At 35.4% G+C, this 26,587-nt stretch overlaps 1 protein-coding gene across 1 annotated transcript; it reads left to right on the forward strand.

Annotated features, from left to right (window-relative positions):
• The first annotated feature begins 2,709 nt into the window (after window positions 1–2,709).
• Window positions 2,710–25,072, forward strand: LOC139692133 (ATP-dependent RNA helicase DDX42). Its single transcript, XM_071590180.1, has 17 exons — window positions 2,710–2,815; window positions 2,942–3,167; window positions 3,248–3,398; window positions 3,512–3,624; window positions 3,900–4,002; window positions 4,107–4,247; window positions 5,377–5,533; window positions 10,915–11,054; window positions 11,253–11,481; window positions 12,814–12,944; window positions 13,817–13,957; window positions 15,067–15,217; window positions 16,686–16,778; window positions 18,377–18,510; window positions 22,447–22,563; window positions 22,686–22,853; window positions 23,499–25,072. Exons 2-17 carry the CDS (start codon window positions 2,962–2,964, stop codon window positions 23,652–23,654), a joined length of 2,331 nt encoding a protein of 776 aa, XP_071446281.1. The 5' UTR covers window positions 2,710–2,815; window positions 2,942–2,961; the 3' UTR covers window positions 23,655–25,072.
• Window positions 25,073–26,587: the final 1,515 nt, after the last annotated feature.

Genomic DNA, 26,587 nt, shown 5'->3' on the forward strand with positions numbered 1-26,587 from the left:
ATATATATATATATATATATATATATCAAATGAAGACGAAGATTTAAATGTTTGTTATATTACCATCCATAGCTTGTTACCTTGTACATAAATATGCATCAGAATTATTTCAAATACATTATATATAAATAGATATTACATCATAAGCAAGCATCTTTGTGTACATTTTATAGTTACATACCTAAGTAATTATTTTCGGGCATCATGAACGATTTCAAGTTTATGTGAGAACTTTTTATTATGTTCACCATGATTAGGAAGACCAAAATTTCCGCTGCCAGTACCCTGTTGAATGAAAGGTCAAAAAAGGTATTTGATATCTTTTTCATAACTTTGAAACGGCCATAGGTAGTGAAAAAAGCATGATGTAAAATTACCGCATCTCTGCAGAGCGATTTTCAAATTTCAAATTTCACTAACTCCACTCTTTGGCGGCTCAAGTGTTTTTGTTGCATCTGGGCGAGGAATTCAGCTTTGCCCGTTGTTGCCCTATCGCTACCGGAACTTTCCAGCCAATCTTGAACCTCGCTGCCTCCAAAACTGATTAACGGGAAAGCATCCTCCCACATAAAGATTTGGGAAAATGGGAGCACCAATTTCCATTCATTTCGCATTTGTCATCAGTTGCCATGACAGCTGAAAATCACAATAAATTAAAAATGCTACGTGATTTCTTAACTGTAACATTTAAAAAATAAATATAGTGCCTGATCACCCAATAGCTGAACACAGCAATCCATGATTTAAAAAATATTGTCGCTTTGTAAATTTGGTAACTTCAAAGTTAATTGTGGACTCCCATAAAAAATGCCTCATAGCTAACTTCGACCATCCCAGACAATGTATCTGGTGATCATTTAAAGCTGGACGTATAACCTGACAAACTGTATAATTATGAGCGTGTAGATGCACAATTTACGCAGAAAAAATTCTCCGGCACTTTTCTGGATGCTCTTGTTTGACTGAAGCTGCTTTTTTTTAAAGTTCATAAATTGAGCTATCAGCAGTGTGTTATTAATATAGTTGCATCTAACTCTTTCAGCGACCATATTTTTATTGATAATTATTCCGTAATAAATGCACAAACTACTTTTAAAAAATGAGAAGTTGATCGGTGCAACTCAGCTGGTTATAACATTACATATATTTTTAAATTTTTATCTTGCATTGTATAAATATGTATATATATATGCTTTGTATGCTTGCATGTATATTACTTAAAATTTATATTTCAGCGCAAATAAACAATGTTTATATTCACATTTTTGCTTTGTTTATATTTCAAAGAATGCATAAAGCTTTACGAGAAAAAATGAAAATTGAAATAACTAATTTAGATTTGACGTAAATATCAGCATATCCTAATATAATCAATATTCATGCACATGGACCTACAATTTTCAATTTATATTACTCAACATTTGGAAGGCGGGGACCGTGTGCCACTTGAGACTAATTACAGCTATGTAGTTCTTTTCTGAATACGATAAAATCTTCTATAGCAAAAATTCAACTTATTTGTATATAAATGGGTACTTTGGCTTGCTTTCTGACCTTTCGTTTTGTTTTAAATTGTGAAAGGGAATGAAAATGTAGGCTTTAATGTTATCCTATAGATATGATGGATATATGAAGCTTTTGGAATCAGTTGCGTATATCCATATCCAGTAATTGAGGTTAGAGGAAAAAGCCTTCCTATCCAGTCATCCATTTTTCTTAATGCAAGATTATGAAACAAATTACTGGAAGGTTACTCTGACTAATTATAATAAAACATAACCAAGAAAATAAGAAACATACCGAACAGCTCCATGTTCAATTTCTCTTTTGCGATTCCGAAAATGAGATACCATTATAGCAGAACATTACGTGCTTCTTATACTGTTTTCTTTTTCAACAAATTCCCCCGACATTTCCTCTAATAATTTTGAAACTCCTCGTTTAAAGTTTTTTTTATTAGATCTGTCTTTTTCGATGGTTTAATACGATATTTCTTGAAGGCATTAATTAGGGAAATATCACACTTTTAGTGACTATTTTAGATTTGGCCACCAGCATATGTGCTTATCATTTTTGTATTCATTTTTGTGTTATCATTTTGATTATCATTCCAAGTATTTTCATAGTTGTTTATTAAATCACTTCAATAAAGATACAAACTGAAGGTGCATACAAGGCCTACCCATCGAACTTATTCATGAGCCCTGTAAGTATCTGTGAGTTTTGATCTCCCCATTTCCTTCGTGTACACATTATGGACTTCGTCCGTGTATGCGCCAGGCGGTAATTTATCCTCTTAAGCATACTTTACAAAAACTAAATAAAAATTTTACTGTCTCATACACGTTCAAATTTTTCAAAATTGTACTTTGGTGCCTCTTAAATATTTTAAACCCGAAGTCGCTTCAAAGGTTTTGGAGTACATCCAGAAAATGAGAAATATATTCATACACATAAAAACACTTATGAGGTGTGATCAAGTCATCTCGGACGCAGGTCTATATAAAATATTTATACTTAAAGCATGCGTAAGCCCTTTTACTTCATTAATATTTCTGAATACACGAGACAATGTAATCATTGTAACAACAATTATTTGGTCACATTTTGGGGAGATTCAATTTAGCGCTACTGTTCTATCGATAGTCTATGCGGTCGAAATTGGTCGAATGCGAATCCAGCAAATCGAAATAAGTTGATGGCTTCTATCATTGGTGGCTGCAATCAACAAAGGCTTGTTGTTTTGCTGTGCCGTCCGTTTCTGCATTATTAAATAGATAAAAATCAATACATTTGTATTTAGAAAGCTGTATAGGTCAGTTGTGTGCTTTAATTATGGACGTAATTGCGATAATAATCAATTGCTTGCCTTTAGCTGTAACTTGCTTTCGTTTGCATTTTGTGTTGATCAGTAAAATGATTTTATTCACTTAAACTGTAGGTGATTCTTCAGTTATCAAGATGAGTTATCATCGTGGAGGGGATGGCAGACCGAGAGGTTTCGGCTTTTTTGGATTTCAACTAAAGCGGGATTCAAAGGGTCAGTTGCCTCCGCCGCCTACTAGTGCTGTCAGTAAGCATGGCTATTCAACTATGAACGCGATCAGTCAGAATGCTCTTGCAGCAAGCTATGGCCTTCCCAGGAAGAGGCCAAAAACCGAAGATGAGTCGGTATCTTTTGTTGTTTATGATGCTAGTTTCTGGCAACTTCCAATACTTAATATTCTGGTTATCTCTGGTTGAGCAGGTATTTTGAGGAAGATGATGAAAGTACTACCACCACCACATCTAATCTGGAGTACATTCCTGCACCTGGTAGCCCTAGCTTTCAGCAAAAAGAGGAATCTGATTCTGAAGAAGATCCTTTAGACGCATACATGGCAGGGATTGAAAACCAGGTAATTTAGTCATGTCAACCAAAGGCAAAACTACTTTCGAATTTTGCCGAAATATTTTATTTAGTTCAATTTGTTCTATCGAACAGATTTAAACCAATTTTGACGGCCATTAGGTGAAGAAACAGAGCACCTCCAACAGTGAAAAAGAAGAAAAAGACAAAGATAAGTTACGAAAGGGGATTCGTGATGACATAGAAGAAGAAGATGATGAAGAGTCATATTATAGGTATGCTGCCAAAGATCGCCAACTTTAGTGAAAGCATATAATCCAACTTTGGAAGTTTTCACATTTATTGAATCGTTTTATGCTTTCTTCGTGAAGGTACCCAGTTATATATTCTATGTCATTCCATAACCATGCGCGTGAATAATTAGATTGCATTTTAGTATTAGCGCAATTAGTAAGTGTTAAACATGAGTATTGACTGCATGGCAACTTTGAATTAGATGATTAGATTAAATTGACGTTGGTTTAGTTCTAAGTTGATATATATTGCTCAGGTATATGGAAGAAAATCCTAATGCTGGAGTAGTGGACGATGAGTCAGATCAAGAGATTGAATATGATGAGGATGGGAACCCTATTGCACCAAAGAAATCCAAGGTATGTGTTCACCTTCGAATGTAATTTGTGAATAATGGCTATAAATGTAATTAGCAATTTCCACGAAACATTATTAATAATTTATTATGTTGATATTTCTTCAGGATATTGATCCATTGCCACCAATTGATCACTCAACAATTGATTATACCGACTTCGAGAAGAACTTTTATAATGTCCATGAAGAAATAAAAAATCTTACACCACAGGTTGTGAATGAATTGAGAGCGAAACTTGGAATTAAGGTATATGGTAGCAAAAAGTAATAATTTTATTTTAAGAGCTTCCTCTCCAATTCCATCTTACTGCGATTTTGGCTTGGATGACTCTGTGCTAAGAAACATTTTTATGTTTTAAAAAAATCATGGTTTCAGTCAGTATAATGCATTGTTTTTTAAAGCTATTTTTTTAGATTTTTTACTGGTTAAGATATTATCAGCTGTGACAAGCAAAGCATGACATTGTAATCAAAATAAATCTGGCTATATTCAGGTAATAATGAACTTATTTCTGTAAGGTCTTTGATATAATGTTACACAAATTTATTCATTAGAAATTTATTATTATGGTCCGTAATCCTTTTGGTTGGGGCCTAACATTCTCCGCACTATCACAGTCTTCAACATTCCATCACAATCAAAATGTTCTGTGCTAACTTTTTGTGTGCCCTTTGAATTTCTGCTATTGATCATTAGATAGTCATTAAATAAATGAAATAAAAAAACAATGAGATGCTGACATCCTTGGAATCAAGATAACATCCTCACCAGCTAATCCAGAGGTTGTGGGTTTGATTTTCACATGGGTGGTTTTTCCTCACATAGTACTGGGATGTTTGTGATTGCTCCTAGTAGTTTATAATGCTTCCAAAGTGGAGAAAGGTAAGAGAGGGCCAAAAGACCCTAATTTGACCACGAATAAAGTCTACATTAAAGTAAACAATTATTTCTTCTCCTCTTTCATGGCTAGTATTCCCTCACTTGTTTACTTTACCATTTGCTTTAGGTTTCCCATTTGTCTCAATACCCGCATCTTTAAATCCTTTAATCTATGCAGCAACTCCTCTTGCCTTTCTCTTAAAGTTTCCATGCTGTGCAAATTAACATTCAAGATCCATTTCATCACTAATCTTTTGTTTACATCCTTACCCTGAACCCTTGTCATCAACTCCCTCCCATTTGTAAGAGCTTCTTTGCATAATGAATTTTGTTCTGCATACCCCAAAAAATACATATCAGTTGGTGACCATTTATATAAAACCATCTAGCAACAAAAGTGCAGCTCCATATAGTTCTAATTTTTTGAAGAATTCTGATTTGATTGTTTTGTTAATGATGTCACTTTTTTTAATTTAGAGATTCATGTATATTCTAGGTAACTGGACCTTCACCACCCTACCCAGTAACTAGCTTTGCTCATTTTGGCCTTGATGAAGGATTGATGAAGGCTATACGCAAGTCGGAGTATACACAGCCAACACCTATTCAAGCACAAGCTGTACCAGCTGCTCTTGGCGGGCGTGATTTGATCGGTAAGTTTTGACATTAGGGCATATTCAGACCAACTAAGACCTGCTCACTGATTGATTGAAAGTAGTTTTTTGAAGCACACTGATTGGCTATTGAAATGAGTGTAGAGCAAATTCATTGTGTGATCATCAAGTGCTCGTTTCTGTTGAATTACCTCATTTTTTTTGTTTGCTGTAATAATTCTAGAGCAATGCCATACTAATGAAATAGATATACATTTAGTATTGTGTATTGGGATTCAATCACAGCAGGCATTTGATGAATTGATGATATTTAATTTAAATTACACTAATTAATTAGTGAATTGGCTCTGAAATGGAGTTAACGGACCAAATGAAAACTGTTTGGTATCACAATAACAGTACTTAACATGATGAAAACAGTTTTGAATATCTGCAAAAACAGATTAAAGATACAAATAAAATGACTGGCAGGTAAATGTCAAAATGAAAAGTTATGTGCTCTTTCAAGTTGAGGAGTGAGTTTTAAATGTGTGGGACGTGTTGATATAGGTATTGATAAGGGCTCATTGCAGATGGCCTGTCATAATTTAATTTTATAGGAAGGATATAAAAACTTCTATCATAGAATTAGATTGAACAATTTGACATAATTAATCCTAGAATGTTATTGGGGTGGAAACACCATTTGTGTAGTAAATGTGGAAAGAGTTGGTAGTTTAAAGAGATATAATGAAGTCTTGAGCCCGTTTTTTCCAATGTGAGGAAATGACTAGTGTTTTGACATGAAGCTCAATCTCAAGACTAATCATTTTGATTTTTCCAAATCTGTTGATGAATCCTCGGGGTGCTCAGTGAGGAAATTAGAAAATATATGAAGTCCTATTGTTCAGAGAAAGGAGAATTCTTATCATAGCATTCAGAGATGATTTCAGAAATCTGCTAAAACTCTTGTTTTTTCTTGGCTCTCCTAATTTTCCTTTTGTAATTAAATAGTGCCATCGGCACTAGAAATTGTGATTTTTAAGGTTAATTTTTAAATTATTTTATAATAATATCTTTTAAGGTTAAAAATACAATACAAAGGGTCATCTGGGTGAATACAACTGGTTCCATTAGTGTATTTTCCAATTATTAGTATTTGGCAGTCTACTATTAAAGGTAGATTTTGGGTGGACATTGACTTAGAATCGCTTGTTTTTTTGCTTCATTTAAGAAGATATAACCTGGCACTCCTTACTTCCACACTGGTTTTTTATTTCTGCATACATTTTACCCCATTCCAACCAAAATGCCTATCCTCCTTCCCCCATCTTCCCCGCTTGCCTAATATTCTCCCCTCTATCTCAGTCTTCAGCATTCCCTCACCTACCAAAATCCTCTGCATCCACCTTTCATGCCTCCTTTTGTAACAATCCTCACTCCTCCTCCACCATGTTTTGAACATCTCTATTTGTTTTCCTTTCTGTCAATTTTAGTTTTTCCATCCTTCTCCACAGCCCCCTCTCAAAAGCCTCCAATCTGCACCTATCGCCTTGCTTCGTTGACCAGGTTTCCACACAGTAATTTCTCAAACTAATAATGTAATGGCCTTCCTCAGCCTCTGGAATAGATTTACTCGCATGTGTTCTTTGCCAAAGTTGTATGAGGGTAGTTTGATAGGTTCTCAGAATCACTACCAGATGTCAGCCCTAGTACAACAAGTTTCTTGCATAGTAATAGGCAATCCTTCATGGGTAAACACATAATGTGTCAATACTCTGGGAAGAGATCTGTGGTGTGGATGCCTCTCTGTTGTTGTTTCCATGTAGTGATATGTGAAGATGGAAATAATTGAGATTCGAGGAATGATTAAATACTTGGTAAATAAAAGTAGAAGATCAAATTAAATTCATGCTGACTTTCAGAACACTCTTAGAGGACTCAGCTGCTTCATATTCATCTGTTGCCAAGTGTACAAATGAGTTAATGTTTGTTCAGGACAGCTTAGATGATGATTCACTTAGTGGTCAGCCAAAACATGGCACTACCCCAGAAATTGTTGCAAAAGTGCATAAAATGGTAATGGAGGTTTGCCAATTGCAAGTGTGAGAAATTGCTGGAACTGTAGGGACGTCATCTAAATAAGAAAATCACATTTAAATAGTGGGATGGATATGTGAAAATTATCTGCTAGATGGGTGTCAGCGACTCTTGATGCAAGATCACAAATGCATCACAGTGGAAATTTGTGACCAATGTTTGACCTATTTTAAGAGCAACTGACAAGATTTTCTGTATCAATTTGTGACCACAGATGAAACTTTGGATCCACTAATATACCTCAGAGACAAACAGTAGTCAAAGCATTGGAAACATATTGATTTACCGCCACCAAAGAATACAAAGGCAAAATGGTCGACCGAAAAGGTGATGGCTTCAGTTTTCTGGAATGCAAAAGGGATTCTGCTGATAGATTATCTTCCTACTTGTCAAACAATCACTGGACAATACTACGCTAAACTCCTGGACCGGCTACAGGAAAAGATACATGAAAAAAAGGCCAGAATTGGCAAGGAAGAAAGTCATCTTTCATCAAGACAATGCACGCCCACACATCCTTGTCAAAAATACATGAACTAAGTTACAAATTGTTCCATCACCTGCCATTTGGCCTGATTTGGCTCCATTAGATTTCCATCTCATCCCAAGCTCAAAATATTCCTTGGTGGATGGAGATTCTCTTCAAACAAAGAACTAACAGCCTAAGTAGATGGTTATTTTGTAGGCCTGAAGGAAACTAAGTTTTGAGATGAGATCAAGACATTGGAAAATCAATTGGCCAATCAATGCGATTGGCCAAGTGCATTAGTGTACAGGGAGACTACATTGAAAAATAAAATAGTCTCACTGAGGTACGTCGTTTATATCTATTCCATTCCAAGAACTTTGCAAACTACCCTTGTACATATTGGTGGAGACACCCTTTTCTTTAGGGATTTTCCCAGTGTATATAGTCAGTCAAACTAGTCAAAAAGACATGAAACAAGCATGTCTAGAGTATTTCTCAAAGGAATAAATGAGGCTCCTGACTAAGAAATGTAATGCTGAAGCATAGTATTAGTTTCATAGCACATGCGGCAAAGGCATTGACCAAATATGTATTGAAGGGGGCTGAGCGGAAGATAATATTAATAAGACATCTTAATTGGGCCAGATTGGGACTAAAAAGTCCCTTTCTCCACCTTATCCTTAATATTTTGCTGAATTGAAGACAGGAATGTTTGGGTGAGCATGGAAAAATATTGTATTTTAGTGAGGTAGGCCTCAGGAGAATGCTGAAAGAAAAAATGCTAGAGTTGAGCTGAGAGATGTAAATCTGCCAAATTGGTAATGTGATATCAGAACAGAGATATCCCACTGGAGATTCGAAAAGTCATCAGAGTGGACTGTTGGTTGTTCAATTATTCCTTAGAAAAACCAAGAGCTGGGACTCATGACATTAGGAATGGTTTGCTTTTATTAAGCCTCTTCTGTCACCAGACTTCTGTTTAAGTTTCAGCTATATCCATTTGTGGTTTCATTGTCGATTGAAGCTACAAACTTTTTTATTTAGAAAAATGAAAAAAAAATGAGTTTAGTTCACTAATGAAACATTACATTTAGGAGGCACAACACCAAAAGAGATCAAAGCTGAATTGGATGAAGTAATGGCACATCTGCTCCTGTGTTTGTGAATGTTTTCAAGTCGGTAAATGAGTTAAAATGTGGCCTTGCATCAAAATGTAATAAATGTCATTTGGGATGTCCAGTGGAAGTGACTTCCTCAAAAAGGATTGATAAAATTCACGATATGGTTTTGAGCGACTGAAAAATAGAGGTTCACGAAATATTTGGGGCTATGGTCATATCACAAGGTATAATGTTTTCAATTTTGCCCAAACAATTCGGTGTGGAAAAATCTTGGCAAGGTAGCTGCCACGCTTGCTCTCATTGGAGGTTAAACGCAATCATGTGGCTGATGTGGAGCCTTGTTTGGCACTCTGCCATAGCAATCGGAATGAGTCTGCATCAATAAATTATTGTGGATGAAACACTACCCTTCAAGGGCAAAGGAACAGTCGAAACAATAGGTTTCTAAAGGTCATCTGGCTCGCTGAAGAAGCCAAAGACTGTGAAATTAGCTGACGATGTGATGGCTATGGCTTTTGGGATGCACATGGTATTTTTTAAATCTATTACTTGCAAGAAGGACAAATGATAAATGGAGAGTATTGTATATCATTGCAGCAGTTGAGCGAAGAAATCAAGAGAAAATGCCCTCATTTGGTAAGGAGAAAAATTCTCTTCCATCAAGGCAATGCACACGTGCATAACTCCACAGTTTGATGGCAAAAATTATGGAAACTAAGTTTGAATTATTATACATTAATATGCAGCATCTACCGTATTCACCAGATTTGGCCTCTAGTGTCTTATATTTATTCCCAGACTTGAAAAAATGGCTTGGTTGAAAACAATCCACATCGAATGAGTAGGTGACTGCCAGGACACATGCCTATCTCCTTCGGTAGCAAAGGGAAAGGTACTGCTCCACCAATATGTGAATTTTACATACTATTGGGCTTAGAATTATGTGAGCTCTGCCCTTGCCTAACAAACCAAACTCTGGTTTATGATTATATACAAAAAACTCCAATCTTCAAGACCTCTATCCGTGGGATCATGAACATCAGTATTTTGTAAAGGATAATTCTGCCAAATTTTTGTAAAGAGGTGGAGAATGAACTATAGTCATTCTGCTCTAAATTATCAGTGGTCTACAAAACATTCATCCACTGTTTACTTAGCAGATTGACAAACATCATATATCATAGATAAATCACATTGAAATCATAATTATGTATTTCACAATTCCCTTTGAAGTTGAAACAATAAGGATATTAAAAATATACATATGTCAAAAACAAAATCAAATGGTTACTTGGTTAATTGGGCCTTCTTACTAGGGTGGCTTGGTGTGCAGTGTGAAATCTTGCAGTTTTTATAGGTTAGGAAATAGATATTCATGAGCTAAATATCATTCCATCTTCTCAGAAAATATGTCAAACTCTTTTAGCTTGTAATAACTACATCATTGTGTCTGTTGGAGTACTTGTTGATGTAAAGGGTTTCCACTTCTGTTTTAGAGTTAGTTTAGCCATTAATATTTAGGTGCTTATCTCTATTTTTTTTTAATGTGAACATAAATAGGATTTGAGTTTAGAATAAATCGTCAGTTAGTTGACTTGCATTTTCTGAATTTGTAGAGTGTACCGTGAGTGGAATTATTTAATGCCACTTTGGATTAATACTATTTTTCCTGCATGAGTGTCCATTTATGATCTCTCTGGCAGTCCTTAAGTATGGTGTCTGTAAACATAATCTTAAATAATTTTTTGTAGGTATTGCAAAAACTGGTAGTGGTAAGACCGCAGCGTTCATATGGCCAATGTTGGTTCATATAATGGATCAGAAAGAGCTGGAGCCAGGAGATGGACCAATTGGCTTGATCTTAGCTCCAACCAGAGAACTTTCTCAGCAGGTATGTTGGGTTCATTGTTTTGCATAATACTGCTCGCTGTATTTTATAATTTAATTTCAAGTATTTACGACCTAAGTAAAGCATTCTTTCAGGTTTTGAATTGCCAAATGCTTGTCATAGGGAAATATTACAAAAGTTATTTCTTTTATACAGCTCTGTTCGTGATTCTTCTTTGTTTGATCTTTCACCATTCCTTAGATATACCAAGAAGCCAAAAAGTTTGGTAAAGTTTATAACATCCAAGTGGTCTGTTGCTATGGAGGTGGTTCAAAATGGGAGCAGTCGAAAGCTTTAGAAGGAGGTGCAGAGATAGTTGTTGCTACTCCTGGAAGAATGATTGACTTGGTGAAAATGAAGGCAACAAATCTCAACCGTGTGACCTTTTTGGTTCTGGATGAAGCTGATCGCATGTTTGACATGGGTTTTGGTAAGTAACATTCTAAGAATTTTGATCAGTAAGAAGTTAATATGATGGACATAGTTCTCGTGTTTGTTGAGGCAACTGCCAACCCAAATTGTATGACATGTTTTTCAGATTCAGCATAGTTATTAAGTTAATCTTCAAGAATATGTTTACCCCATGTTACTTAATGGTTAATTTTGGTTAAACATGTTATGTGAACTGTCTTTAAATGAGTTATCATTTTACATTCATTCCAATGGTAAAGTGATGTGCCATCTGAAAATTGTCATACACTGATAGGAAATTGATGCGTCAAATTTATAAATTCTGGGATCATTGGTTAGACTTCAGTAATAGTAACGATAGGGGTGTCTGACCTCTCAAACTCCATGACTCAGCCCCTAACCACCATCAAACCAACCCGCCAGTTCGTTCCCAAAACATGAAATGCACACTTAATTATTTTTATCTTTTTACTATTGGATATTGTTGTATTTTGAGTGGATAATAAACTGAATTTTAAAATGACTTTTGAGCTGCTTTTATCAATATTTTGCAAGTTGTAGTTTTGGTGTTATTTTATTTGTTGTGCTATGGTATTAATCAATGTATTATACACTGTAAAAAGCTATAAATGATCACTGATTGATAATGTGATAAATAGTAAATATTATCATTCAGCCATTTTACATCAGTAAATATGGTAATTTTTAACCAAATTTCCCTTTATCTTAACTTAACTTTTGATTCAGTTTTCTCTTCAACCCCTATTTTTTCATGGTAGTCTCCAATAACTGCACGATGCTATTTAACAGCAAAAGAATATCTATTATTGCCCTGTGATAGATTGTAATGGAAAGCAAACATAATTTGGTACTCTCAAGGGTGTTTTGATTCTTCAGCAATTATGTTTGGTAAATACATAGGCTCATAATATATAACTGTGTCTCCAAGAATGGAGGTCAAAAATGGTCATATGTAACTTACTGTGAACATACTACGTATCATAATCCCCTGTTTTCAGAATAACCTTGGAGTCTAATCCACAAAAAATGAGGAAGTGTTCAAACTTCATACAATGCAGGTCAGAGTGGTTAATTAAAAGCATGGTGTTTTAATTATTTGACTTGGAAAAATGCTAATCCAAATTGATATTGTCATGATGAACATGGTATAAAAATCTAAAAAGTCCATAGTGTGCTATTCGTAATTGGCATTTTTGTTGCATCACCTCTTGCAATGGTGATCAAGATTGTTTTGCCGAGAAAAACCATAGCCACAAGTACTGAAACATTTCATTTTGTTTCACACTCAATTCCTGCCTCCTTTTAATTGACATAACTATTGTCTTTACAGAACCTCAAGTTAGGTCCATATGCAACCATGTTCGTCCTGATCGTCAGACCCTTCTCTTCAGTGCGACTTTCAAGAAGAGGGTGGAAAAACTGGCTAGAGATGTACTTACTGACCCAATCAGGATAGTGCAGGTAATTAATATCCCTGAATATTTTCTCTGCCCTCACCTTGATGTAAAAATTAAAGGTATACAAAAGACTAATAGATGAACTAATTGAAAACTCTTTATGGGTGCATGAAGCAAGACTTTGCCAGAATATTGAAATGTGGATCAGATATATCAAATATTCCTCTTTAAAAGAATATAATTGGATTGCTAATTTTGTCTAATACTTGAAATGCTGTAAAACTATCCTTAAAATGGTATCATGCCGATTGACATTTTTTTAGTGTTTAATACTGTTTGACAGCATATTAATTGGTGTTGGCCTGCTTGTGCCTTATCCATTAAATAGAGATGATTCTGCCTGTCAGATGTCGGCATAGGATGATACTAAATGCTGTTAAAACTGTCAAAGTAAGGTGATACAGTGAAAGATATTAGGTTCAAGGAGATTAGCATGTACTCATATATTATTTTAAATTGTGTTTACTCTTGGGTGTAAGTATTGGTTGGCAATCCTATTACTTTTTAAAAGTTCGTTCAGATTCCAGAGGATTTGTACTGTTTATTTCATAATAGCCAATGATGAAGCCTCGTGTACCCCTTCTTATTGGCAGGAGGAAATTCTTGTATTGCTAATTTAAGCTCATGAGTTTAGTAATTGTCAAAGACTAAATGAAAAAAAATGATCAGCATGGTGTAAGCTTAAGTAACTAAATGTGTACAGAGCCTGCATGCTGGTGGATTAGTAGAGGTTACCTACAATATTAACTCACCTTTATGGCTTGGAAGAAGTTGGGCCATTATGTGCTCTCTTTAAACTAGTTATTCTGTGGGAATCATGTACTACTTATTGTATGTATTGTTTATCCAAATTCTGAATATGTTGGAATTTTTCAGGGAGATGTTGGAGAGGCAAATCAAGATGTCACTCAGGTGGTGAAAGTTTTGAATCTTGGTGGAGCCAAGTGGAATTGGTTGCTTTCACACATTGTGGAGTTTTTATCTCAAGGCAGTGTTTTAATCTTTGTGACAAAGAAGGTAAGTTTTTAATGTGTATATGTGAATGCATTGCTCTTGTTTAATTTTATATGTGCTTGAGGAACTTAGGTGGAAGACATTTTGTAGTTAAAGATCTGCAAAGGATGCTCTGTGTGAAGGAAAAGAACTATCTGCAACAGATTTGCAAAGGAAGATGTAGCCTTCCATTTTATAGCAATATTGATATATTCATGGTGATGAATTCCTGAGGTTCCTAAGCATATAAACACACAAATTTTGCAGCTTTACTTGTCATTGATGGATATGCAATTATCATCAAGTTCTTCATTTTTATTAGGTCGGGGAACAATAAAGTTTCTTAAGTTTAAAGTGAAGCCATCAATATTTCGAGTGATTTATGTAAATTTTTAAAAAGAAATTTACTCATTTTAACTCCTACATATGTGTGATAGTCGTGCAATATATATGTATTGGGATTTGCATAAATACCTTTCTGGTCATGATGTAATACAATCTAATATTGCCTTAATATATGCAGCAGGTTTTCCAGGTCATGATACTTGAAATTGTGTATTTCATTAATGATGATTAAAGAAGTAATTCTCTACTTAACTTGATGATTTAATCAGAATTCAATTGAGCTAAAGCAAAAGGAAGCCCACTTTTCTTCATGAAAAATGCTAATGTGTTCATTTACTGCCCGCAATACCCTGGTCAATGCACTGATTAGAACAATATACAATTTTCCCTAACTCGTTGAGCACTTATGCTGAACTATTTAAGCTTTGAGTAATCGCGTATCAGTTGTAATGCCTGGCAGGTTGTACCAAAACTTTAAATGGAAAGAATTAAATTTCTCTTCCTATGATTAGTGTTGGATATAGTGGTTCAGTGAAAGAATGAGTAGTCACTGCTTCACATCTGTCACTTTGATGGACTTGTGGGCATTATGGAAATCTTTTCTTGCTCATTTAATACTTTATATTTAGTTTCCACTGCTGTAATGGAAAATATCCCCTATGTGGAAGTTCTTATAGAAGTTTAACATGCTCTTACAGATTTGGTTTTCGAAAAATAGTGGAATTAGAAAATTTTAATGTGCCAGCTCTGTGTCTTAGGTCTTTATTTGGGTCTCTGCCTTTCCACAGGCCAACGCTGATGAATTGGCTAACAATTTGAAGTTGAAAGAGCATGAGGTTGTGCTTCTGCATGGTGACATGGATCAGACAGAGAGGAACAAAGTAATAACCCAGTTCAAGAAAAATGAAGTCCAGATTCTAGTAGCTACAGATGTTGCAGGTACAGTATACCTCTTGTAAACTTATGGTAAAGCTAACTCATTAATTTACAGGACTTTGTTCTGGGTGTTTCTTTGGGCTATTCATCCACTAAGTGCCTTTTTTATATTGAATTTTTGGTTATAATATGCTGCAAAAATACCTTAGCTAGGTAGTAAATTACATGATGTCAAGACAACATCTCTTCATGTTATGGTGGATAATGTGTTTATATAAATGATCTCCTGGAAAATATTAAATCTCAGATAAGACTTTTTGCGGACGACTGCATTATCTACAGGAAAGTCAAGAATGACAGCATATGTATTGCAAAGGGACGTTAATAATATGGCGGATTGGGTGACAAATAATGGGATGGATATTAATGTTTGCAAATGCAAATCCATCACTTTTAGTAACAAGGAAATGGAAACAATAGGGACTACAAATTCGCAGGAAATGTCATCCCTAGAAGTGATAGCTGTAAATACTTAGCTGTATATTTAACCAAGGATTTAGGATGGGGGCTAAACGTGGAATATATTGTTAAGAAAGCTTTCAAAGCTGCATTAGGTTATGAGAAACCTCAAAGGGAGCATTAGAATAACTAAGGAAGAGTTGTACAAGACCCTGGTAAGACCAGTTTTAGATAACTCATCACTTGTATGGGACCTGCCTGAAGAAGGACTCATTAGAAAACTGGAGAAGGTACGAAGAAAGGTTGCCAGATATGTACTGGGGAAGCATAGGAGGATGGAGAGTGTGACTGAAATGTTAAAAATGCTAGGCTGGGAACGTTTACAAAGTAGAAGAAAAATAAGCAGACTTTGTGGAATGTGCCACATTCTGAAGGGAGATAAAGCTTGGGCAGAACTAAGGAAAGAGGCAGGAAATCCAAATTTTATAGGGAGGAGTGATCACAAATTCAAGGTAAAATGCCAGGCACAAAGAGCAAATAAAAACAATTCATTTCTTAATGAAAAAATTGTTGATTGGAACAGTTAACCTGCAAAGCTATTGTAGCCCTTTCCTAACAGGGTAAATAACTTTGAGAAAATATGTAAATAATTTATATAATAATTTGATTGATGTGTTGGGTAAAATTGTATGTAACAGCTTAGTTATGATTTTTTGCTTGCTGATTGGGAAGCTGATGTTGATGAGATGGGGATTTCTTTTATTTGTTTTAGAGATTGGTGTTTGGAATTTTTCTTAAATTTTATTGTTTTTTTAAACTGATTTCATTTATTATCTTTTGTGATTTTGATTGGATTTGAGATGTCATGTTATTTTTCCAAGGCAAGTTTGATTGTAACAGTTGGAACTTGTGTGCCACCTGACATCATCTATATGCACATGTGCATTTTAATTATTATAATAAAAATTTCTTCTTTGTTGGTATAAAACTTATACCCCTATTATGTGACATTAAATGTTAATGTGTTACTGTTTTCCTTAGTGATGAAACATTGCCTTCTTAATTCTTTCAGCTCGTGGTTTGGATATTCCTCATATTAGGACTGTGGTCAATTATGATGTGGCTAGGGACATTGATACACACACTCATCGAATCGGCAGAACAGGTATGTGCGCTGTAAAGATCTGATTTTATGTTTCCTTTTCATTCATCATCTATAATGATTAAGTTTTGGAAATTGAATTTTATTTGGGGGAATGCAATATATTTGGATATTCACCTTATTTTATGGCATATCAGATGCACTGGCATATAAGTCACACCCTTATTTCAGTGGGGCTACTCAAGAAAAAGGTTTTAATAGTCCATGCGGAAGCGCAACATCTCGCAAATTTAAGCTATAGTTCCTTTTAATTCTTATGCTTCGGAAAAGCTGAGTAGATAGCACAATCATTGATGTAATTACCAAGTTAGATACAATAAAGTTTGTTTGATCTCTCGCTTACAGCTCTTTTGACATTGCAGGAGCAAGCAACATGATATTCAGGTCACATCATAGTGATGAGCTTAATATGAACAATCCTGCTAGAGCACTCTTAAATTGAATAATAAATATTACAAGTAAATATAATGGAGTCATGATAGGTAGTACTGCTCTCTGGGCTGAAAATGAAATTCAGTATTGAATGTTAATCCATGGACTTTGAACCTTCACATATGAGATGCATGTGGTTTTTTTTAACTATAATTTTGGAAAATAATGTGTGTCTTATATGCCATCAAATATGGTAGTTTACTAGTTAAAAAACTAGGGTAATCAAAAATTCAAAGCACGTAGCAGTGTTCAAACCAATTTAGGAGAGCATTTGGCTGCTGGTCAGATGAATCAAGTGTCAATTAGTGAGAATCATCTGGGAATCCATAGCTTTGCCCAAACTGCTTGATTTTTCAGTTTCAGATTTTCTTTGAACAAATCACAAACAGTCCTTAGTTGATTATGGCAGTTTTGGGAGAAAATATGAATTCCCAGTATCGCAAATGCATCTTCATAATAGGCTGTAATCTCATTAGAGACCTGTTGTCGGGGAAGTTCATGCATTTACAGTTGTTGGAGAAAAATTGAGGGAACGTTATATTTGAATGCATTAATCATGAAAATGGGTGTTCTTAGTCCGAGGCCATGCTCAGAAGTGAAAAGAGAATGTTTAATATTATTTGGTTGATTTAATGGGAAAGATGAATAATGAAGTTACCTGTAATATTTGTAAAGTAATACAGTCAAGTTAGTATGCATTATTATTTTAAAGCAGTTTATGTCCATTAGTTAATGTTCTGTGGAACAGAATAATAGAATAAATAAGGAATAATGGTTAAATGCAATTTTTTTAGTGAAGAAAAAATAAATCATAAATCAATGTAGTAAAATGATGATTTTTAGTGCAGATTACTCATATTTCATAAGCTGCTGTAGTGATAATTAGAGAAGATACTATTTTTTTACTTATGGTTTCAAGACTGAATCTTTCATGCTATTTATAGCTCTTTCCAATGTATGACTTATATACTTTGAATTCTATTCATTATTTTTATTTGGATTTGTTTTGGAAGCATCATAGTACCTTACATATTTTTTTTCATGCTGCCATAGTGACTACATTAGTGTGTTTCGGATGGGCTCACAAAATAATTAGTTTTTTGAAATAATTAATTAATTCAAACTAATTTCATTTCTTTAATGAGATGACTCAACCCACTGATTTATAGGTCGAGCTGGAGAAAAAGGCACAGCATATACACTTGTCACTGAGAAAGACAAGGAATTTGCTGGTCACCTTGTAAGAAACTTGGAAGGTGTTAATCAGGAAGTTCCAAAGGAATTGATGGATCTTGCCATGCAGGTAATTTGATTTGATATTTCTTGTGGTTCTGTTATAAATGAAGTTGGCACTCAAATTCACTGTGATGATTCAGTGACTTCCTATCAGCTGTTTTATTAAAATTACCCTCTTCTTGGAAACCATATCTTGCCTTTTCCATTTTTTAGCTGTCTTATTCTGGCATGAAGCTATAAGATGAATTTATTGATAGTTAGGGAACTTCAGCAACTGAGATACCATGATTTTTTTGGATGCACAGTCTATTTCTATTATGCTATCACCTCAATTATTGGAGAAGATATTGTGATAGATAAATATAGTGGGGCCTGGAGATATTGAGAAGAAAATTTGGAAGTGGTGAAAGTCTTGAAGAACAAGAAGGCATTAGGAGTTGGCAAAATAAACAGAGATAATCAAGCCAGCTAGAATCAAAGTGAATATATCCTCTTTGGAAATTATTAAAAATTACCACCCCGTGTGAAAAATTACCTGAGGACTTAGTGGAAAATGTCATAATTGAAATAATGAAGGAATCAAGAACAGAAATGCAAAAAACACAAAGCATTAAGCCTGTTGTCTCATACATACCTGGATAATTAGCAAAGAATACAAGGAGTGATTACAGAAATCATCAGAGGAAATGAATTTGGATTCTGGAAAACACAAGGAACAAGAGAGGCAATACTGTTTGATGGTAATGGCTTAACAAATGGTGCACATAAGAAAGCCTTATTATGTGGTATTCATAATCTTAGAGAGGCATTCAACAACTTCAAATAGAACAAGACGTCTAAGATATTAGAGAAAAAGAAAATTTCAGAAAAAATGTCTTTTATCTTTGTTAGGTCGGAAACTTTTCAGACCACTCTTAAAGAAGGGCAGAAACGGGAAGGACCATATGGAGAGTTAGCTATATGGCAAGGAAGAACTCTATGGATTGGCTACACATTGATGCACAATTGGTTAATTAGAAACATAATAGGATGGAAAATTGAAAGGAAGATCAAGGGACAGGTACGATGTAGAAATTAAGGAGGATGTAAAACAGAGATGCTATCAGGGGATGAGGATATTAACACTGAATGGAGAAAAATGGAGGGCTGCATTAAACTAATCTCAGGATTGAAGTACTAATGTGTCGCAAGGGGCGTTTTGAATGCGACACAAAGGGAATCGGGGAAATTCACATTTAATATGCCGAGTCTTACCAAAAACATCGTGTATTATTCAGCATCAATCATATTACACTATTTAGATAAGCATAAGCAGATGAGTATTATGGATGGCTAGATGCTTGGTAATCTAACATGAGAATGGACAACATTAGCATGGTGGAACATTGCCTGGGACGGGGTAAATGCAGGATAGACATGGTCACGACACTCATAACCCAGACAGGGCCCTTGTCCAAAGGTAACGTCTGACAAAGAGTGCATAGTGGCGGATGCTGTCACAGGCACTGTAACACGGGCAAGGCCCTCGTCCGTCGGAAAGTCAGCAATAGGACACGCTGTTGCGACCAGCGCAACACAGCCGAAGGCTCGTGTCTTACTGGTCACCACCAGATAACCAACTAACTGCTTTTCGCCTCGCGGGCAGGGATTTTATACCAACGTAAGAGCCTGGGAAGGAATACTATGTTGCATACTTGTAGCATTGTCTTTGGTCACTTGGAAGGTTCGTATGAGCCAAATCAAATTCCAGATTTCAAATGCCAAAATTAAAATTTTGCGAGCAACATGCATTTGATTTTTTTGTTTTGTTATGTTGGTTCACACGACCCCGGTGGCGGCGGGGTAACGTCCTCGTCTGCCATTCCAAGGGTCGCGGGTTCGATTCCCGCCTGGGTGAGTTTTTCTCCACCTGGGGCTTGGGTGTTTGTAAATGTTATAATTGTTATCGTTGTTAATAGTTCGATGTAAAGGCCAGAATGCGCTGTTTTCAGACTGATACTGAATAAATAAATAAATAAATAAATTTGCTTACCGTTTCCACAATATAGCATATTTATTGTTTTATTGAAAGGTACAAATGTTAGACTTGTTTTGGTGTCTTCAGTGATTTTCTACCATAAAAAAATGCATCTAAGAATTTGCATCAAATTTTGTTTAAAAAATGGAATGTGTGCAAGTGTAAAACACCTGAAATGTTGACAGTGGCATATGGTGAGTCTGCTCTGAGTAAAAGAAATGTTTATAAGTGTCACAAGCTCTTTCAAGATGGTGGAGAAGATGCCAATGGCAAACCTCACTCTGGATGCCCCATCACGTCAATAACAGATGAAAACGTTGAAGCAGTGAAGAAAATTGTTTTTAAAAATCATCTATTCACTATTGGAAAAGTTGCTGAGGATATTGGCATATTGGTTGGATTGTGCCATGCATTCTTTTTGTATGTTTTGGGCATGAGACGAGTGTCAGCAAAGTTTGTTCCTAAACTGCTTAATTTTGACCAGAAGAACCATTGCATGAGCATCAATCAGGAGATGTTGAATTACATCAATGGTGATTCTGATTTGCTCAAAAGGATGATAACTGGTGACGAATCATGGGTATATGGTTATGATATTGAAACCAAAGCCCAATCGTCCCAATGGAAGAACCCAGGAGAACCAAGCCTCAGAAAAGCACGCTCAGTTTGTTCAAATGTCACGGTTTTGCTCACTGTTTTCTTCGTTTACCGTGGCTTAGTGCATCAGGAGTCCTTATCACAAGGTTGTATGGTCGGTCAATAAGGAGTATTATCTTGAAGTTATGTGCTGTTTGCAAAAAGCAATACGAAAAATAAGTCCAGCATTGCAGAAAAAAAATTCATGGCTTTTGTATCAGGATAATGCTCCGCTCACTCATCGTTGCTTGTGAGAGATTTTTCGGCCAAAAACAACACCACAATCATGACTCAGCCACCATATTTACCAGATAGGGTCCCCTTCAACTTTTTCATGTTCCCAAAGCTGAAGAGACCTATGAAAGGATGGAGATTTGTAACAAATGAGGAGATAAAGACTGCATCGCTGGAAGAGCTCAAGGCTATACCAAAAAGTGCTTATTAGAATTACTGGCGAGGATTGGGAAAAGCGTTGGCCCAAGTGCATTTTATCTGGGGGGGGGGATTACTTTGAAGGGAACAACTTGAATATTGAAGAATAAATAAATATTTTTTCATAAAAATATTAAGTCACCTTACTGTTTGAACTTGCCTCCTGAAATCATTGATGTGGCACCCAGAATTTTTATTATTGAAATAGTTATTTGATTATCAGGTTGAAAATTGAGTGTTGCTAGATAAAAGATCCTCCATACACTTCCTCACTCCTCCTGCTGGAAATTGCCTGAGTTTCATTCCCACACAGTTATCAACTTTTGTAATTTGTTTTCCATCTATTGTACTGGCAGGTGAATGTGATAAAACTCTACACTAGGTTTTATGAGGTTTTTATATTATAAAATGGCAATGAATAGCCAGGAAAGAAGAGAAGGTTGACTAATGTAGCTCTGTCTGCCAATTGTGAATTTCATTTATAATACAGTCCAGCTGCAGTCAGATATTACAGTACACATGCTCCTTTAATGTCATTAGTGTGGTACTATTCATCAGTGTGGTCTACTCTGGTGCTATTCATTTCCTAATTATCTTCTAATTGAAACTTTTAAAAGTTGCCAATGAATTTGCGCATAAAAATTGATTGCCTCAGCTTTCATTTGTTAAAAAAGGTGTAGTTTAGATCTGAAAAATTTAATTTTTTGATTTTTGAAATCTATTATTTATCAAAGTTTTATTTTATGAAAAGTTTTTAGGCACTGCATGAATTAATGTCTCAAGTTTTCTTAATTGTATTCTTATGTGTATCAAATGCTGCACTTTTGGTCTAATCCATAATGATTAGCTCTTCTCTCCTATATCTCATTCCTGATTTCACATCCTTCATGTTATTATTTTTGTCTTTGGAAATTTAAGAGTTCCTGGTTTAGAAAGAGCAGATTTAAGAGTGGCCATGGGAAAAAATTAAACGTTGGAGGGCGAGGACTAGGCTATCGGGAGCGACCTGGACTTGGTGCTTCTGCAGCATCAGAGGTATGTTTTAGTGTTCATTTTAAATCAACATTGTTAATAGCAAATGCTTGAATTCTAAATTACATGATTTAATGTAGACTTGTGTAAACTTGTAAGGTAAACGTTGTCTTCCCATTCATCAGGGCTCTGTTACTGGATCTGCAGCCACATTAAGAATCGGCACCGGCCTTTCATCAGGGAGTGGTCCTCTTGGTACCAGTACTCCAGAGGTGACCCGTCCCCGAACAGGTCCAGGCAGTGATCGACTATCAGCGATGAAGGCTGCATTTCGAGCCCAGTATCAAAGTCAAGTGAGTTATGTTTTAGTATTTGATTGGTTCGATAATGCTTGATTTAAGACGGTGGCTATCATAACCCTGGAAATTTAAAATGACCTTTAAACGTCCTGGGTACTTAAAAGGCTACTTAATAAAAGGTGATCTGAGTGGCACATAATCAGGAATGGTGTCTTATTAGAATTAATATATTATCTCCTTCCTCTCATACTTCCTCATATTATCTGTTTTCCCTGCCTCTGTCCAGCTTTCTCAGGTTTCTAGTGCCTTTTAAACCTAAGCTAAAACCTTTCTTCTGGGGCATATCATATAGCACCAGCCCTAGGAGCCTGAAATAAGTGCATGGATTTGGTGGTTATTTTAGTCTCAATATTTCTTGCATAAGGGATTGGCATTTGTCACTTCTTTACCACAGCTCTTAGGTAGAAGTAAATGAACCATTTTTTCATTACTAATATCTCCTGTTTTTAGAATTAATTTTTTTTAAATCTATCAGCTATTATCAGTCGTACTAATTATTATGCCTCACTCAAAGACATAAAAACAAAAGTTGGCTTTTGGAGGCAAATATTATTTCCCATAGCAGTGATGAGCATGTTTTTCAAAGCCACTACATCTAAATGCAAAGTGTTGATGTCCTCATGTCTCTGTGTGTGATAGTTTACGGCATCAACTGATGAATCATGGCAGCAGACAAGGCACCAACCACCACCTCCCCCGCCACCTGTCGAAGTGCCGTCAGGGACGTCAACAGCTAACAATGGACGACCTGCGGGAGAGCGGGAAAGGCGGAGGAAGAGTAGGTGGGACCTGTAGGAAGGGTTTTGCTATAAGGACAGGGAAATATATTAGTTTTGAGCATCTTTCTGTGAGCCTTGTGGTGGGTGGAAGAATTTCAGAATTAGCAAAGATTGTGCACCTTAAAAAGTATACAGCGTTGACTAATATTTAAATTCCTCATGTTAGATTGCTTGATTGTGGAGAGAGGTGCATCATATCTTCTGATGTTATAAATGTATATATCAAGAAAAGGAGGGAAGTAATATGCCTAAAGCTTGCCATTATTGGCTGGCATAGTGGATATCATAAGGTGATTGTTGACAGCCCTTTCCACATTCATTGTCAAACCATCGTCTTCAAAGTCTATAACACCAGTTTGCCATCATTTTGGTGAAACCTTGCCAGAAATGATAACATATTGGGCTGGTGTACAATATCTGTGAGTGTGTTTCAGTTGTGATGATGATTTGTTTTTTAGATTTTTTTCTCAGTGGATGGACAAGTCAGCCGTTGTATATTTTAAAATTTTTCCTTATGTGTACCTTGCTGATTTGGAGAGTTGAGACTTGAGAACTTTAATATTTTGGTGAAATAAGTGGTCAGTTCATCGACATTGTTTCCCTATGTTCTTATGGACAATAAGTCTGATTCATTTGTGTTGTTGCCTTTATTAGGATATAACAATCCTCAGTGATGGGGAAATATTATGCATATGGTTTGATAGACAAAGTTGCCCAATAATTGGGCACAATAACACTCTACCTTTTGTATTCATAGTTAATTGTAAAGTTATTCCTTTTCATATGAGTGTTGTAATAAATATCTGTGGTGCAGTCTTCATCAGTTATCTTGTTACATTAAACATTCAATGACTGAACTCCTATCAAGTTTGTTATTGATATATCCTTGGCAATAAAAATATTCATAATTGGTCTTCAAGTGCTGTTGCTTTGAATAAATACAAAAAAATTATTCAAAATAAAAAGGTATTACTTCACGTTTCAACTGATTAAGTAAAACTAGGTGCGTTTGCAAAGTATGCAATTTTTAAATTATGTGGTATTAATTTGAAAAAGCTGCTATAGCATCTAGTTGCTTTCAGCCAAACAAAGAGAAATTAATGGATATGTATAATCCAGTATGCTATGTCCTTTTCTGAAGTGTTGTATTTTCAGGAATACTAGCACATGGCATAGGGTTTAGGTACAGATGTCTCACTGACTTTACAATAAATCTGTGGTGTTTGGGCATAATCATTTTTTAAGTGAAGAAGGAAAAAGCCTTAACTCGTGTGCATAAAAGACTTGTTTGAATGATTGCTTGAAATAGTTGATTAAACGTGGCTGTAAAGAAAATTTTTTTAATGTTTACACTGAGTTTTATGAGATGTATGAATTTTGTCATTGGTTTGTAAAAAGTATACTTTGGGTGAAATAAATTACCTTATAATTGTATGTCATAGGAACAATTTTGTGTTTAAAATTCATAACTGGTGTAATTAAAATTCGTATTCGTATACAATATAATCTTAATCTTGAGCTACATTTACCTGATTATTTGGATGTAATTATGCTGCTCAGATTAGTGAAAGGCAATTGGAATTCTGTGTTGCAGTTATGGGTTTTGCTTTTGGTGATTTGATATACACATTTCAAGTGATTTATATTGATAACTCAAAAACACTTCTGCTTTATAAAATTTCAACTTTAATTTTATTTCATAATATGGACTTGATCATATGGAATTACCTCTCAAAATTTCAAATAAGTGACAGTAATTGCTTGTCCAAATAATCAATTCATCTATTGAAAATACATGGTTTGTCCGAAAAATAACTAAAATAAATGCATGAAAACAGTTACTTTAGAACAGAGTATAAGTTACTAAAATTCTTCAAAATGGCACCCTTTTGCATCGATACACCAATGCTAGTGCATCTGCCAGTCGCAGTACTCTTCCTCGAAGGCGTCGATGGGAATCTTGTTCATGCACCTAATCACAACCTCTGTAACATTGTTCAGTTTTCCAAAACGGTTGCCTTTCAAGCTCCTTTTTATTCTTGGGAACAAAAAGAAGTCCGACAGTACCCCAGGGCTCCAGAGAGGCTGGGGCAAGGTTCCTTCCTTTTATGGATAACTTTATGGAATTTGCATAACATACTGAAAGGAAATGTTGTTCACTTTGTAATTCCACACCCTTTATTCAAAAACACGGCCCAGGTTTTGACATTGAATCTGATGATGACGTTCAACGTTGAAACCTGGGTCATGTTTTTGAATAAAATGTGTGGAATTACAAATTCAATAATTTCATTTCATTTCAATGTGTTCCCAACGTTCTATGTGGCTAGGCATTTGGTCATGAGGAAGGCGGTGTGGGATGGCGTGTTGTTGTGGTGCAACCTCTAGTTGGAAAATATCTTCTTCCTGATGCATTGCACTCTTTTCCACCGTCTTTTGAGGACTTCTACGCTAAACTTACTGTTAACTGTGTTTCCCTGAGGTGCAAGCTCTTTGTGTCTAACCCTTTGAGTCAAAAAAGACTACTTATTTTTGGGATAGACCCAGTATGCTATACACAGAGCAATGTATTTTGATATAAGCTTTTCTTAAAAGTAAATTTTAAGTCATTCTATCATTGTGTCAGAATCCATGAGTTCAGTATTTTCGAATCGGCACATACTAGTGAAGCAGCTAAAATATCTTTCATAATGAAAACTTCGTTGCAATTTTCCACAGTTAAAACTTTATTGCCGACCATGGTTTCGATACACTGTATCATCATCAGGTGACAGTGTATAGAATAGTGTAATTTCGATACAGTGTATCGAAACCATGGTCGGCAATAAAGTTTTAACTGTGGAAAATTGCAACGAAGTTTTCATTATGTCTCGATTCCACAACATCACGCCTGACTCTTCACTTTTCGAAAATATCTTTCAATTTTAAAACTTCTGATTTTGAAAAATC

The sequence above is a fragment of the Hetaerina americana genome, unplaced genomic scaffold (genome assembly GCF_022747635.1).
Source record: "Hetaerina americana unplaced genomic scaffold, ioHetAmer1.1.p SCAF_4, whole genome shotgun sequence".
In the NCBI taxonomy this organism is placed as follows: Eukaryota; Metazoa; Arthropoda; class Insecta; order Odonata; family Calopterygidae; genus Hetaerina; species Hetaerina americana.

What these genes read in the sequence shown, in the direction of transcription:
- LOC139692133 (XM_071590180.1), top strand. Translation starts at nt 2,962, where the DNA reads ATGAGTTATCATCGTGGAGGGGATGGCAGACCGAGAGGTTTCGGCTTT. An exon ending in TTGCACCAAAGAAATCCAAG is followed by an intron (nt 4,003 to 4,106) that starts GTATGTGTTCAC and finishes ATATTTCTTCAG; the next exon opens with GATATTGATCCATTGCCACC. An exon ending in ACCCAATCAGGATAGTGCAG is followed by an intron (nt 12,945 to 13,816) that starts GTAATTAATATC and finishes GGAATTTTTCAG; the next exon opens with GGAGATGTTGGAGAGGCAAA.